Genomic DNA, 16,730 nt, shown 5'->3' on the forward strand with positions numbered 1-16,730 from the left:
TTTATGCTGTAAGATTAGTGAGGTTCCATACCTGATACTACAGTAGCATTTAAAGGCGGGGACTTATACAGTTAGGTTTTTGGATACGTTTTGCTGCTTCTACAGAAACAATGTCAGCTCACACAGCTCTTCTGATTTGTCGTTTCTGAAGGGTTAACAAATGGTTTGAGTCCCCATGGCAAGCAAGGACAGTTGAGAGCTGGCTTCGTTCTAATTTATGTTAATATTGTGAACTATTTTGCAGAAATACTGCAGAAAGAGAGCTCTTAAGCTTAATCAGAAAAGACATACTTAAAAACCCTAGGCTTCCTCAAAAAAAGTGCTAGTCCAAAGGACAAAAATGTAATATTACATTTATCCAAATGGAATAGGCAAAAAAACCCTCAAATACAGAAGGAATAAATTTGTTTCTGAAATGTCTTTTTAGCCTGAGGAGTCCAGTAAGATGCTGTGACTGGAAAAAGTATGCAGCTGACCTCGTCTCCTGCAAAACTCACCAAGATTTCCTGCTGGCGGTATTGTAAAACACAGCATATTTCTCACTTGAAAATTGACGCTGTTTAAAAGTAAACAAAGCTCAGTGATTTATGAACTCACCCAGTATAACACATCAGTCCATCCTTCCATGGTTATACACTGGAACACAGTCAACATTGCAAATGCAAAATTATCGAAGTTGGTTATGCCTCCATTTGGTCCAACCCATCCACCCTTACATTCGGTGCCATTCATGACACACTGACGTCCATTCCCTGAGAATGCACAAGGTGCTGGATCTTCTTCAACTAGTATATCTGAAAATTGAACAAAAAAAAATCAGAACTTTCAGTTCTCAAATTTTTGTAAGTTAACTCTTAGCATGAAGAAATATCAACCCTGTTGGAAGGTAAATCTAGATATCAACCTGAGAAATGCTGAGAAAGGCAACCTGTGGGAGGTTCAGAGCTTTTAGTGTCTCTCACATCTGGGCCTTACAGCCTTAAAATCGGCTAATGAAAACTGAATGTATAAAAGAGCTTGAGTAATTAAGCAATGGAAAGAAGCATGTGATAGTACGACACATCTTTTTAGAATCACCCCATGCTAATTTTTTTTCTTCCTGGCTGTTTCTTCACTTCATGCCACTTTATACTAACATATGGACCACCAAGGAAACAGGTCTGGACTAATTCCTGCATACAGTCTGCTTCATTACTTAGCTGACAGAAATGTACCATTAGCCATCAGATACTCCCTCATGATGTTTCACTCCTTCAAAATTCTCCTCTAACACTTCCACTTCATCATTTCACCTGGACGGAGGAACACACTTTCCTTTCACTACCCACTTCAGCACTGCCCTTCTTACCACACTGCCACAATCTTGAAGGAGTGTCTCTGCCAGAGTGTCTCACTGCCAGATTTTGAACTCAGGGAATTATTTCTTCCCTGGAATAGGACCAGCTAGCTCTTCAGGAGTCAGAGATTAGGAAAAACTACTGAGTTATCCCTTGTGGATAGTCACCCTTACTATTCTCATTACTGACATTTCAGTTACACATTTCAGAAAGTAAAACCTATGCAGAGCACGTTCTTGTCTCTAACTACTTTGCATTGTTTTGTTTTTTAAATTTAATGCACTCTTCCTAAAATTATGAACTACAGTGAAAACTGGTGTTAAAACAGCTTTAGTGCTTTGACCCATTATTTCAAACTGAAATCCCACAGACTTTAAAGAAAACAGAATTAACCCCTTATTTTAGTCAAAGGTTTCACAACTTACCTGAATCAATAAGAAAACAAGATTTGTGCATTTTTCCAATAAAAAGTTCCAATCCTATAATAGCATAGATTATGATTACAAATAATACCAAAAGGGCAATATGGAGGAGGGGGACCATGGCTTTTATAATGGAGTTCAGGACAACTTGTAAACCTAAAAGGAAAGAAGAGGATACAAGATATGAACCAGACTTCTATGTCTTGCCTTACCAAATTTTGTTTATAATTACACATTGTTAGAAATTAATGATACAGATACGCAGAGCGAATTGGTTTTTTAAAAAAAATACTTCTTCTGCCCAGAGCCACAAAATGTTCCTGTAACATAAAATACTTCATAAGAATCTAAAACTTTGTGTCAAAGTCTATTTCCTCTGTTAATAAAGGTTATGCCATAGAACTCAATGCTTGAAATGTGTTAGAAGAATTTATGGGGTTTTAGAAAGAAAGGGCATGTAGTCAGTGTGTGGCCATAGATCATTTTATATGACCTTTAAAAAGTTCTGTGCTACCAACCACAACTTTGTGGCAAGTCCTGAGAAAAATGTACAGTTAGCCAATTGCAGAACTGTACTTTTGGTCTGGAGAGGTACACAGAGTATCGTTACCTGGGAAAACACCTTTTTACTGTGAACAAACTTACTTTTTCATCATTTATCCCTCACGTCACTTTCAGAACTACTTCATTTTTCTTTTCTCCTTAATTAAATATTTAGCCAAATTTTGGTCTTACCAAGAGAAGTAAATCCCAGACTAATGAAGCTGCCAGAGTACCAATGAGAACAAAATATGGCTCATTTTTATTTTAATAGACTTCCTTTATGACATTTCGTAAGACCACTTCTGTCTCCACTGAAGTTCTTTTGCTAAATATATACCATAATGAACATTTCCATGTAACAGGCTATGATATAATAAACACAGCATTAGGATTCTTCTTTTGAATGTCTTGGAAAGAGCTGAATTGTAAGCCATGAGCCTCTTATTCAGCCCAAGTAGCTTTAGCAATTAATAACGTATTACAAGAAAACAGGAAAGAGTATCAGAAAATTCAATTGTTTTCTTTAAATAAAATTGTTCTACTTTTTAAGATTCCTAATTTATCTGTTAGCTCTACTGAGATAAACAGAAGGCATTCATGTGCATTGGAGGGGGCAGGAAAATATGAAATGTGTAATGTGCTTTGGCATACACTTACGAACATATAAATTATTTTAGGACAACCTACACTTTCAGATCTACAGGGTTTTGGAATAATAAAAAAATCTAATTTTTTTTTCCTGGTGTATTTGCATTGTAACATGTAACTTACTTTTATATAAACCTTCTAAAAAGGAAGTGTATTCCCCTGTCTGCTTATTGAACTGTGTGAGAAGATCATACACTGAATGAAATCACAGTCCTCTGTTCAACTTGAAATAGGGTATCATTCATCTCAAAACTCACTTTATATACATAACCAGATAACAAAAAAAAATCAACTTTATATTACCGCATTTCTGTTAGTGTCTAGAACAAGAAAGTTAAATAATCAGATCAGTTGCAGTATTCATTCCAATGGAATTAAATAGAAAAGAGCTTACTGGGCACTCCTGATACAAGCCGGAGAGGTCGCAATACACGAAAGGCTCTTAGGGCTTTGACATCAAAGCCACCAGGTTTGCCACCCGAGTGGCTGCCACCTTCTGTTTCTTTGGTTAATTGTTCCAATATTACACTAAATAATCTAGAAAATGAGATGCAGGGTAAGGTCATCACCATCCATTTACCATGCAATGAAAGATATTAGGAAACTACTTGAACTACAGATAATTCTCAAAAGCTACTCAGCTGTCAAAATGAGAGGTATATTTACACATCAAATCATGACAGGAAGAGTTATGAAGTGGAAGAGCTTCTAATCCCTCCAGAGAGCAATGATCACACAATATCCAATAAATTAGCGTTCTACTTGTATACACAATCTGCTATTTTTAAATAAATGAAGCTACTTTGCCACTTCTTTGTTCAAATGTTTTAGCTGTAAGGTTTGGAGAATTAGTCTTCGCTTTAGAACATTAAATGGATAATCACAAGAAACCATCTGTTTTAATTTTGGTGGAATATATGAACTCCAAGTGACACTGCCGCTCAATATTCTAAATATATTCAGCAAAAACTGAATATATGAAAAGTAATTAGAGTCCAACATTTAATAACACCAAAAAGATTTGTTTCTTACACGTAATATCTTTGAGGATAAAAATATTCTCAGATGACTCATTTATTTTATTGTACTTCTTCACTGCAGAACTGAGCTAGTCATTCATTAAAACAATTTGGAAGACAAGAGTTTTATTTTTCTTTCCCACTTCTAGCAGAAGTTCAAAGTGGTGCAAGTGGTGGAAGTGCAAAGTAACTTTAGGTTTATTTTAGTTTGGACCTGCATTTCAGATGCATGGTTTTCTAGACTGTGGCTAGACCATGCAAACCACATTATCCTTTGCACAGAGTTTGTAGTTCAGTAGTTGTAAAACTGAACTTCTCCTGAAAGGATTATCTAATCAACAGAGTTTTGTAACCCTGAAAAATGTTTCACAGTTGCAAAGGAGTCCTGAAATGTGCAGGTTTTTGGTTTTGTCAAGAAAAGTTTTCACAACTCTGTCATGACGGATAGTTGTTAGAAATCAAGTAATATTTAATAGGTTACCCAAACTAGAATACTGAAGTCTCTCTTGTCTTCCCCCAGTAAGCAATTGACCTGTATCAGTCAATACTGATACCCTAATTCTGCTTCATTCTCTGCCACAGTAAAACCCAGCCATGAAGACTACAGGTCATAGAATGAACACCAGCAACCTACATACATACATAACCATAGAAATCTAGACGTTTAATACTTCAGGTCCTGTCTGCCTATAATTTGATAGCAGCATAATTCTAAGAAAATGAGCTATCTCAATGATTTCAGAGTGACTGTTCATGCTCTAAAGGCAGACATGATTAAACAGCTGCTGAATCAAGTCTTGAATTAAGAGAAGCTGTTTTCAACCTGTCAGTACGTACGTCACTAAAAAAATTAAATGGCTACAGGCATAGTAAGGTGCTATGAAATCTTTCTCTACCAGGACCTTATTCTTTTACAGGAGTCAATGGAAATTATGTGGCAAAGCATGCAGGCAAGTAGTAGACTGCTCTGAAAGTAATTCATACTCTCATTGGTTTCAGAGAGAAGTGAGAAAGACAGGAGAAAACATCACATTCACAGCTATGTCTACATCTCTGTCATTTTATGTCTATCCTATAAAACCATTTAGGCATAAAACCATTGATCTCCTTTATTACTTTTAAAATTGACATTTATTTTCCTGCACAGTTTACAAAAGTTTAAATGCCAAATTTGATGTTGTGGAAAAAAGTCTCTATACATGATTCCCTTTTGCTTGTAGGGATTTCTTTTGGTATAAGGATTTATGCATTTGGACTGCTACAGCTTCTGCTGAGAAAGCACATAAAGCAAATTTCATCTAATACACCCAATACAGGACATCACAGCAGCTCTTTCAAAGCTATTAAATTACCTAATGAAATTTCACAATGAAACTAATATAAAAAATAAAATCAGATCCAGAACGGATTCCATATCCACCTTGGGGTATATATGAAAATCAATTTTTCACTGGCCTTTTAAGTCTTAATTAAATAAGTGGACTCATTCTTACTTACTTGCTTATGTGGACTGTATTCTTCTTAAAAGAAGAAACAAAAATATTGCTCACAGTTTTGTCAGTGCCTGTCATGTTATGAAGGGTCCACCTTGTCTTCCAGGTAGACTGATTACAACCGACACAGTAATTTATATTCCAAAACTTTTGGGTTTCAGCTAGGATTTAAATATTAGTGTGATATTTTAGCTATTTGATAAGATGTAGTCCTTTTTCCTTTGTATTTTCCTTGGATTCAGTGTCAACATTTGACCTAACTAGATTTAGCTTCCAATAATGAGCATTTTATGAGTTAATGGAAAATTTTTTAGTTACCATGCATTTAGGACACAGCCAAAGATAGAGGTCATGTTAATTAGACTGCTCCAGGGTTACTGTAACTCCATGGTTACTTGACAAGAGGGAAGAGGTCTAGTCAAGTGACTGCCTGGCAAGAGAATAGAGCTCTTATGTTTGACAGTCTCCACACCTGCCCACCAAGCTTACCCTTCAGGCACAGAGACCGATCTGTTGAGAATGACCTGACCTGATGAAGAACCTATTTATATACAAATTTTAGTTCTGGACCAAAACTGTCTGAATGCCAAGCAACTAGCCCAAATACAATCTTCTCAGTAACATTTACCATCTCAGAATCAGACAGTTATAAACTGGGTATTCATACATTCATAATACTTGCCCAAATTTAATAATGCTTTACCACATATTCCTTTACTTTGCTTCTTTTTCTTTTGCCTTAATGTAATGACGTATGTTAAGAGAGCACACACCCCAATTTCTGGGCTTTTTCAATTACAGGCAACCCTTGATATAGTTTGAACTTAAAAATGAAATTAGAATTGCACACTGCATGCCAAGGTCGTCTTTGCAAGCCAGCCACAACATAAAAGTTATATGTGAGTAATGTTCTCCCTGTGCTATATCAATAAATGTTATCAGTAAACAAAATTTACAATACTGGAAATTCCTTTTTTTCAATATAATCTCCTCCATATTTAGGGAATTGGGGAATATATGCCTCAAGATAGCTGAAGGTAGGATCTTGTAATGAACTAGCACAAGGATTGACATGAAGTTGCTGACAAAAAAAGCCAGATGTGTTACTTATCATTAGCAGGTGCATAATGTAAATGTGGGACATTCTTTAACCTGCATAAGGCCTGAGCAGTCCCTCCTCTGAGAGGCAGAACTCTCCAGGCTCTCCTGCTACTGCAAGGTGCACAGGGTAAAAAAAAAAAAATAATTTTTAGCATACATTCTCAGGCAAGCCAAAATAATACATATCTGGGGCCTGATGTGCACCAAAGGAAAGTATTTAAGAGTCAAATTTTCACAGATTTTGGGAAGGCCAAGGAATCACTCAGTTAACTCTGTCTCCCCTGACCACTCTCCTCCACTTCAGAACACATGGGTCCCTCCCAGAGGTCTTTGTAGGATAGATGAACCCCACATAACTGCAGCATTGGAATAAATACATAAATGACATAACAATGTATGGACCTGAGCATATCAACCTTTATCACATGAAGTACATCAGGAGTTCACCTTGGAAAAAAATCATATGTAAAAGATTCTGCAAGACAACAATGAAGGAAAATTTTTAGCAGAACTCAGAATTCCCTGGGAACTTTTACTATAAAGATGACTGTGCAACACAGCCTGCAACCACAGACAGTGTTGAAAACTTTCAGGACTTTGTTTTGAATTTTTCACTCTTATCAGTTCATTCTTTTACTCCAAAGGAATAGAAATCAAGCTTAGGCCATTACGCGCAGCCAAACTGAGCTGTATCTACCTCACTGTAAAAAAGATTTTAAATCTTTGTATAATCAAGGATACATTACTTACCCTACTACTACTATTACAAAATCCAATAAATTCCATCCATTTCTAACATATGCATTGGGGTGTAATAATAATCCATATGCTATAATCTTCAAAAATGTTTCAACTGTAAAAATTATCAGGAAGGCATATTCTACTTTTTCCTGTAAAAGACAAAAAAAAGTACAATGAAAGACAATGTAATTTAACAGCTCTTTTACTAGTTAGAATTTGCGGTAAGTGGGTAAGTTGTATTGTTCAGGACTAAGGAGATACAATACTTCATGGTAGTTTATTTTACAGGTTTTAATTCCATAGCTCTTAATGATAGCTGTACTGACAAGGTCATAATTACTTAATTGCATGAGACTTTCCTGTTTTCACATTCTGAGAAAAGAGCTCTGATTCTGCAAACATGGAAGTACACTATACCTTCGCTGAAGCAAACAGTCCCATCCAGGTCAACAGGATTCTTTGCATTCATTGAAACCAGCAAATGCATAGAACAAGGCCTTGGAAATATCCTTACAAGGTATGTAGTGGTACACTCACTTTTACTATGCATTATGTAAGCTTTTATTTTATTAGGACCCACAGAGTTCTAGATAATAAGGGAGTCTGAGACACTGTTATCCCATAATAAGGAGATTCAAAAAAGTTATAAGCTAGTTAAGACAGTCTTCATTTAATTTTACACTGTCTTGCCACTTTTTCATCTCAGTGTGGAAGTCAACATTGCCTTATTCTTCCTTCCACATCACCAGAATTTCTTTAAATCACCCTAATATGCTTGAAGGAATTTTAAGTTAATATATCACCACCTTGTACCATTGAAGTTCCAACTTCAGATTTGTTTCAATCCTTTTTTTTAAACGTTATTAGTTTCTTCATTTTACCATAACTCTTACTTTAAACAGAGTTATACATTGAATCTCTTTTCTTCGCTAATTGGATAACATTTTTTGTTGCTTCTTCTTTCTATAGTAATAGCATAGTTAATTTGGATAAATTGTAGAAGCCACTGCTATCAAAACAGATCAGTTAACACCTCTGTTCTTTTTACCTTCAGAAATCATCATTTCATCACTTTGTATAATACTTTGCTTAGTTATCTGTTGCTGTGCAAGTATTAGAGCCAGGAATAAAAGACACAAAGAATGATTCTTTTTTTTTAAACTTGTTCAGAAACACAGGTTGTTGCTCACTTACAACACATAGCATTAATTATATGGTCTATAACTGCCCAGTAAGGATTACAGTCGTCTACTATCAGAAACTCAAATATAGCCCAGACATTACACATTAAACTATGTATTTGCTTTTTGTTACACAGCTTGGCGCTTTCACATACAACAAAATAATAAGCCTTGACCATTTTCAATTTAAAGAATATTCTCGTGTGCAGTTTTTAATTTCAGAGGCTAGATTTCTTTTCCCCATGAAAGGACCATTTAGAGTCAGTTATGCATTGGATGTTATATATCCATTTATAAATCTGACACTGGTGACTTCATAAATGTAGAGGCTTATCAATAAGCTACATACTCCTCCCCAGGTCTTCATCTCCAACAAGCAGTACCCTAGGATCACTGTGAGAGGTAAGGCTTTCTCCTTGTGCAAAGCAAGGATTCCTAGATTTCATTCTCTGCTCATCTCAGTCCCATACTCCTGCCTTTTTCCTCTGCTTTAAGTACACTTCATAAACACTGTAGAGATTCACCCAAGGCAGCTTCTCCTCAGCTGCATTATATTTTGCATGAGATCTTCCAGCCCAGTGAAGCTGATGGACATCCTCCTTCTCCCCACTCTCTTCTCCAGATTTTTTCCTAATACTTATTTCAAAATTGTCCCTGTCACTTTATTTATCACCAGTAAAGGGGAACAATTACTGTATAACAAGACTGAAGTGGCCTCACCGATAAACATGAATGGTTTGTGCAGCAAAAGCCATCAGATTTCTTTGGCTAGAGAGCACCACAGAGGGTAAAATAATATGAATTATCAGCATTCCTAAGAAACATACTGCAAAAACACTTAAATTCCAGCAAACCCTACCATGTACACATTTCACAATAACAGCTATTTCTGTCTCCTTGCATATAACTAAGCCTGCAGCTTGGATATAGAAAGATAAATAATGTAAGACAACATAAGGAAGACAAAAATATTATGGTTGGCATTTGCTATGGGCAAAATATATATCAAAATCACAGCAGTAAAAGAAAAGGTGAGACAGAAAAAAGATAGAAGGTTTCATATATGCAAAATTTCAACAGCTTCTTTACATAAAGGGAACATAGGACTCAGGACTGGATGAGACCTTCTGGGCCAAGACGACCTCTTGGGCCATCATGTCTAGTGTCCTGTTATTACAAGCAAATATATAATTTAATTCCACCCATCGACCTGCCAGATTCCATCCTAAAAAGCATCTTTGCCCTTCACTGTTCCCATCAAAGAATGTTCAAATGCTCTTCTGCTATTTGGGTTAGGCACCAGGCCTAGTCCCAGTGTAACTTGCTTAATCGTCACATACCCTTGCAGCTCATTTCAATATGACAGTTCAAATCTAACAACTCCACCTTACCACTTGGCATCATCCTTTTAAAATAATGTTGGTATTGTTCCTGTTTATTTTATTTCCCTTTTAAGGAAGCAGGACTGGTTTTTTATTTCCTAAACAGTATTGCAAACATTCTATTCAAACAATATGGTATGTAAGACATACTCATTTTTTTAAACCCAGTGGTGGGTTTAAGGTCAGTGTATGTCTCTTAGCAGATGGCCCATAAGAAACCTTGACAGCCAGACCAACAGAAGCCACATGAATCTCAGCAAGTAAAAAAAACCCTCAGATCAAATAATCCCATATCAATACGGGCTGAGAAAGGACCTGGAAGGACGTGGAAGACACAGTGGGCACCAAGTTAAATATTCACTCACTGTGAATCAGACAAATTCCATATTGGGCTGTAATAGGAACAGCATGGTGAGCAGGTAGAGGGAAATTATTATCCACCTCTACTCAGTGCTGTGAGGCTGCAACACTTCTACAGTTTTGGGTCTCTGGGTTCAAAAAGGGTGTTGAGGAGGTGCAGACTCCAATGAAGGGAAGATCTCATCTTCATCAAAGAGGAGGCTAAGTGAAGGTCTAACAGTAGACTACAACTATTTGAAGGGGGGTTAAAAAGACTATGAAGCCAAACGCTAAGTAGCAGCACCTGGTAAAATAAGGGGGAACAGCTATAAGCTGCAGGTTTGGAGGTTCACAGGAAATTAAGAAAAACATCTTTATCAGAAGGGTAGTACAGAACAGGAATATGCAGCTTCAAAGCAGGAATTTTTAAAGATGCAGCTAGGCAATGGTACAGCTGACCTGACCTAGTGCTGACAACAGTCCTGCTAGGAGTGGAAGCACTAGGTAACCTCCAGAGGTTTCTCCCAGTTAACAGTTCTGTAATTTCTATTAGTCTGATATGATTCTGATAATTCTTACATGACCATAGGAAAAAGTACGGATGGATTCAGGGCATGCACAACTACCTACACCCACTACACATTCAACATGTGCATTCTACATAACATGAAAAAGCCCCTGAATTCTACATAACATGAAACACTCGGAAAGTTTTCCTTCCTTTCTGTGGAAGAATGGAAGTGTTTTCTTCGATCCTTGTTCCCTGTTGTAAAGCATACATATGTCTGGTTCCAGAATTTGCTCCTAGAGATGTATATTCATAATGTATACAAGACAGAATCAGGGATAATGCTACTAACGAAGCCAATGGCACAAGGGAATGATGCTTTGTAAAAATAGCCACTGGCAATCCAAGAGCCATGATTTCTTGAAAACCTGAAGAAAATAAACACAGATATTTCTATACTTCTTATTCTTTTCCAGTGTTTTAATTTCCCCCCCTTTCTCCCTTCCTTTGTCTTTCATGATCTCGCACACTCACTTTTTTTTTTTAAAATCACAATTTATGTCTTCCACAGAGGCCAGATGAATGATTTGGCCCAGTAGTTAACAATATTCAAAGTACAGGCTGTGCTCTCTTCACAGGCCTTTTTTATTTTTTTTCAATAAGTAGGCAGCCAACAGATGTTCCAACACAAACTGCAAACTTAACAACCTGCTCACCCTCAGGACCGTACTGGCAGTCCCTTCTCACACTTCTGTAACTTCTTGCCAGTCACTACGGACATCAATTTTTGCCTCTGCAACCAAGATACATCTGTAGGCCATATGTCACCTAGCGTGTCCAGAGCTTAAGCAACCATTACTCAAGAGTAAATAAAATGTAATCTATCATTCCATTTTCAGTATTATTGGAAGAGTTGCAGAGGTAGGGTTGCTATGTGAAAATAAATCTAAAGCAGTAATATGTAATTTAAAAATACAACTGAAGACTGCAGTTATAACATATCTAAGAAGACGATTTTGGTTTTAAGAAATTGCACAGATGAAATTCGAAATTGTACATAATTTCTAATATCTATTATTGCAATTAGTTCTACATTGCATCACAAAGTAGCAGAGGAAAAAAACTGACAGCTGTAAATCTAAAGAAGATATAAAGCACAAAAATATGTCTATGTAACTAAGGAACTAATCCTATGGCTGTACAGATTAATAGTAGCTTCTTCACTGGTTTGATACCACACAGAGCTAGGTCATCTCTCTTTACAGGGCGCTGATTCCTGCAAGGCTGTCTAACACTTTTGTTAATGTTACTCAAAATCTTCAAGTCTCAGCAATATTTTTCTGAATATATGATGCAACAACAGGACTGATAAAATACATTGCCTTTCTGATAGAGACTAATGAGCTCCACTTTGATATTGATCAAGGAGTACAAAACAAAGGCTACCCTAATCCACTGATTTTCAGTGAAGTCATTAGAACTTCATTTTCTCAGAAAAAAATGCATTTGCTTTCTTATTTTAAGTAAATCAGCTTAGCAGAAACCCTGTTGCTCAGGAAGAAATCTTTTTTTTTTTCCCCACCCTAGCCAGATGGTGTACGTTAGTCATCATTTATTATCTTTGTATTTTCAAAATCTCCGAAATATGCAAAGCTACTGTTACATGTTCTAATGTAATGCACCAAATCCCTGCATTTAACTTAAGATGTCTCACAAGATAATTGTTTCAAAATAAAAAGTCATTAATTTGCAAAACCTTAATCTATTATGCTATGTAATTAAGTCTTCTCATATTAATTTCTACTCCCTGGGCATCAAGAGATTGGAATTATTTCTTAACTGGCGAAACACATTTTTGCACACAGAGTAAAATATACCTATCAGCGTAAAAACTGCTTAGCAGATAAAGTGACTCAATTTAAGCAAAGTAACCGAACGCAAAACCAGATACTTTGACATTCTTGATTTGGGGACTAATAATCAATCATGTGCTATTAAATAAGATGTGTCACTGAAGCCTTGACAACATACAAAGCTATTTATCTGTTTGACAAACAGCCATTCGTTCAAATTCTGCCACTGGGAAAACACAGTATTTGTAAGATAGAAAAGTAACTGAGCTTTGAATGTCAAAATAAAATAATTTAATTTTTCACTTCATATACCTGTATTCCCCTGAAAAATCATTTGTGAGCCGCACCACAGTAATACTAAAAAAAAGGAAAGAAAACCTACTTATTTCCACATGTGGACATTAGAGCAGTTTCCCAATAAAGAAAATGAAACAAACATGAAATCCACGTACCTTGCAAAAAGAAAATAGCATTAAAGCTTTACTTTGTTTCTGCTTTTAGAGCTGATGAAATAATTTACTTCCTAGATTAGACATGGAAATTACTCCTCCTTTATTAGAAGAATTAGAATTATTTATCATTCAAGAATTTGGTGATAACTATTGGGTTAACTCTGTCTTTAGATACATAGTAGCAAACAAGGGAGGCAGAATCTGAAAAACGTTTTAAGGATTTGTGTTCCAATCAATCCAGTTAAATTACCTTGCATCTTGCCTATCAGCCCCGATCCACCTGAGGGAATACAACCACTGCTCTCGACTATGTCAGATGTCTGCATTAGTTTTCTTGTAAGTGCAGCTTTGCTTTCTATCAGAGGAGCTCTGCAGCAACTTCAGAAAATATAATTACATACCCATAATTATACTTCTGTAATACAGACATGGGCCAATAGACATTGTTTCCATACTTCAAGTGCACACAACGTTCCATATACACGAGACCAGCTATGTCCCCTGACCTTAAACTGCTCCCAGGACACCCTCATCCCCACACCTCAGAGTAGGAAAAGCTAGACAGACCTCAGCATTCCTGAGGATTCCAGTGTGGAAAAGGATGCAGCTTGTGGAGACATTGTATTTTAAAGAATCGTGTAACTACTCATAGGGGTTCCACTTTTGCTGACCAAATTATCTGTGTTTCTAGTTGAGTAGTACAGCATTCCTCCTTAAACAGTAACTGCTGAACAAGTCTATCAAAAAGGCATCCCATCGAGATATATATACTAAAAAAAATGTTTTACAAAGGTGTGGACAAAGATCTGAGTAGTTCTTTCCAAAATTCAGAAATTCAGAAGGGATTAATGGGAAACGTACTGATGTGGCTAAGCTACTTTCATATAATAACTTGTACATCTTCAGGCATTCAGAAGCATGTTTTGGGAAACTTTGAGAATACATTTCCTAACCCTTATGATACTCTCCAGGGGGTCAGAGTCCAAGCACGTACCTGAATTCACAAAAGTAACTACTACATAAAGTGTACAAAATTCAGCTGTAATTGTGAAGGTCTGGAATAATAAAACCGAAATTAATACACTGGCTCAGATGTAAAATCCAGCGCAATTCTGGGCAGGAATTTGGCATTAGGCCCAGAAATACCTCCAATCTTCTAATGCTCTTTATAGGACACCATCATACTACTGCAGATCCAGATGCTTTGGCAGTTAGCACTGGTACATTGATAGTAAGGTTGATACTTAAAAGTCAATACCAAATGCAAACTCCATATTTAGGACTACAACTAAGTAAGTGCTACACACCATAAACATTCTTAAACCAGTTTTATATTAAAACTGAAGGGATTTCACATTCTTAGTATCACTGCCAATCAACAAATCTCACTCAGAGAATTTTCAGTGTTTCCAAAGAGGAAACAAAATCTCTTCATCTCATTTGAACTGTGTATTCACAATCACTTGGTATAGCCCCAATTAACAACAGTTCCACCCGCTAGATCTCAAGCAGGCATTTATGCTTGCAAGAACACAATGTGCAATAGCAGATCTCAAATACTGAGCAGAGCAAATGAACAAAATGGATGTGCAAGCTATACGCTGAAGTGTAATTAAGTGTAATTAAGATTAAGCGTAATTAGGTTTATTTAAAGTCCCTTTTTTATCAGCGTCGTCTGAAGTAGCATTTGAATAACTTATATCACTGAAATAGTATCTCAACCTTCAAAGAGTTTTAGATAGCAGTAATGCCTATACTTCCATTTGACAGATTCTGGCAGCCAGAGATAGATGAATAAGCAGATCATGTTTAACACTCTGATTACTTTTTTTCATTATTTTCATTATTTCCTGTAATCGCTTCCTACATTTCGTCTTTGAGTGTGACTGCTTCTCATATTTTCAGTCAAGTGAAAAGTGTATTTTCCACTTACTTGTAAATAACATCATAACGGAGATATAGTTAAACACCTTAGTTCCGTAAATAAGCATTTGCACGGACAAGAAAATGTTGCACCCAAATGACAAATTTTTATACCATTACAGGCATCTGTGTGGATCTGTACTGGTTTTGTTCACGTAAAAACTCTATTTAGTATATATGCTAAATATGTGTTTTCCATTCATAACATTAGATAGGAAAAAAACAAGTTCTCTGTCTAGTTTCTCCCTTTTCTATGTTTAGGCAAAAATCCCTCTGCTCTCTGACAGGTAATACAGAGCTTTGCTGAATAACAGCTAGGTGGAAACAACAGACACATCTATTCTGTTTGTACCTTATTTTAAACACCATTCGCACTCCTAAGGCACAAACTATCTTTTTGTTTCATATTGTTCTGAAGTAACAAGATAAATGCGTAATTTTGGAAATTTGCTCATAAATTACAAACTGTAACAGACCCCCCCATAAATTTATCATGTCCTGAAAAATTATCAACAAAGGGACAGCAAACCAATCACTTTGCATTGGCTGTGTACTTGCAAGGCGTGAAAGGCAAGTTGCAGAAATGCTAACAGGCAGCGACACGTGAGTTTCAATCCTAAACCCACACAACTCCTATTGAAGGTTGAACACAGTATGCCAAAGGATCTGAATTGCACAACAGAAAGCAGGCCAAGTAAGCAATAAAGAATATAACTGGAATAGAATCTAAATTACTTGGGTGTCTTTCTGCCACCCTCTAATTGATGATATTCAGGAAAATAAGGTCAGCAAAATAAAGGAAAGCAGATTAGACAATATTTATGTATACTGTCACATTGTCACATAATTTTACCTTACACAATTGACTAGAGTCAGTGTCAAGTGCGGAATTAAACCTGCATCAAGTCATAAAACAGCATTAAAGTAATGTTAAATGTATTTTGTTACTTGCTAGCATTTTTATTTATTTGTAAAAGAACAGGGTTTGGCTAGAAAATGGGGGGTGAGAATGCTGCTAGGTGTCAGATGCTTTAGTGAACATCTTCAAATTCTCTGAGAATTTATAAACTAAGAGAATTCTCCAATCCCTATAAATTCACCTCTGACCACGCAGAAACCCATGAGTAGAAAACAGACAGGAGCACTGATAGCATTAAACCCTCTACTGATTTTTTTATTTTGTATGTTGGAACTTGAAAAACTTTCAAATGTTACAAGGCTAGTAAAAGCCCACTGTTTATGTTTAACGAGTGGTTCTTAGATACAGACTTCCCAGAACATTCAAAGAAAAACTAAAAACCAAGGGCAAGGTAGGTAAAAAAAAAAATCTCCAAAAGCCAAAATAAATTATATTTTTCCTTAAAGCAGAAAAATTCCAGACCAAAATCTCACCAATTAAATCAAAGCAAACTATAATGCATTTTAGCATCTCAATATGAAACATACAAGAAAAAAACTCTATTCTAAAAATACTCCTACGTGAGCTTTCCCCATGTTTTCTGTGAGCACATATGCATCTTCTTGCTAACTGTACTTAGAAAGTATATATTGATACTATATATACATTTCTTAAATGACTGTCATCAAAACATAGTCAACCTATTCAGGTGATAATGCAATAGCCTGGATTTAAGCCTATGCGCTTTTATTACGTCCATTTTCTGATTGCTTCAAAGTTTTCCAACCCATTTATTTTATTTTTTGACTAATACAGTTCTGAAATGTACAAAAGAGTGGCTCTTCTATGTCAGTTAAAGGCCACTTTGTGCTCAGCTTTTATGTATGAGA

At 36.1% G+C, this 16,730-nt stretch overlaps 1 protein-coding gene and 1 long non-coding RNA gene across 4 annotated transcripts in view; one reads left to right on the forward strand and one right to left on the reverse strand.

Annotated features, from left to right (window-relative positions):
- Window positions 1–16,730, reverse strand: part of CACNA1D (calcium voltage-gated channel subunit alpha1 D) — a 205,120-nt gene that overhangs the window by 118,786 nt on the left and 69,604 nt on the right. For all 3 annotated transcript variants that reach the window (XM_075096187.1, XM_075096186.1, XM_075096184.1), the window contains exons 4-7: window positions 7,314–7,453; window positions 3,345–3,487; window positions 1,763–1,915; window positions 598–794 (exon numbers count right to left, since the gene is read on the reverse strand). In XM_075096187.1, the coding sequence (XP_074952288.1) occupies window positions 598–794; window positions 1,763–1,915; window positions 3,345–3,487; window positions 7,314–7,453 (633 nt within the window). The remainder of the gene's footprint in view (window positions 1–597; window positions 795–1,762; window positions 1,916–3,344; window positions 3,488–7,313; window positions 7,454–16,730) is intronic.
- LOC142058637 (uncharacterized) overlaps window positions 1–16,730 on the forward strand; it is a 39,390-nt gene that overhangs the window by 20,857 nt on the left and 1,803 nt on the right. The window contains exons 4-6 of the long non-coding RNA XR_012661054.1: window positions 428–515; window positions 7,687–7,821; window positions 8,845–8,887. This is a non-coding gene — a long non-coding RNA (uncharacterized LOC142058637). The remainder of the gene's footprint in view (window positions 1–427; window positions 516–7,686; window positions 7,822–8,844; window positions 8,888–16,730) is intronic.

This window comes from Phalacrocorax aristotelis, chromosome 6, assembly GCF_949628215.1.
Source record: "Phalacrocorax aristotelis chromosome 6, bGulAri2.1, whole genome shotgun sequence".
NCBI lineage: Eukaryota > Metazoa > Chordata > Aves > Suliformes > Phalacrocoracidae > Phalacrocorax > Phalacrocorax aristotelis.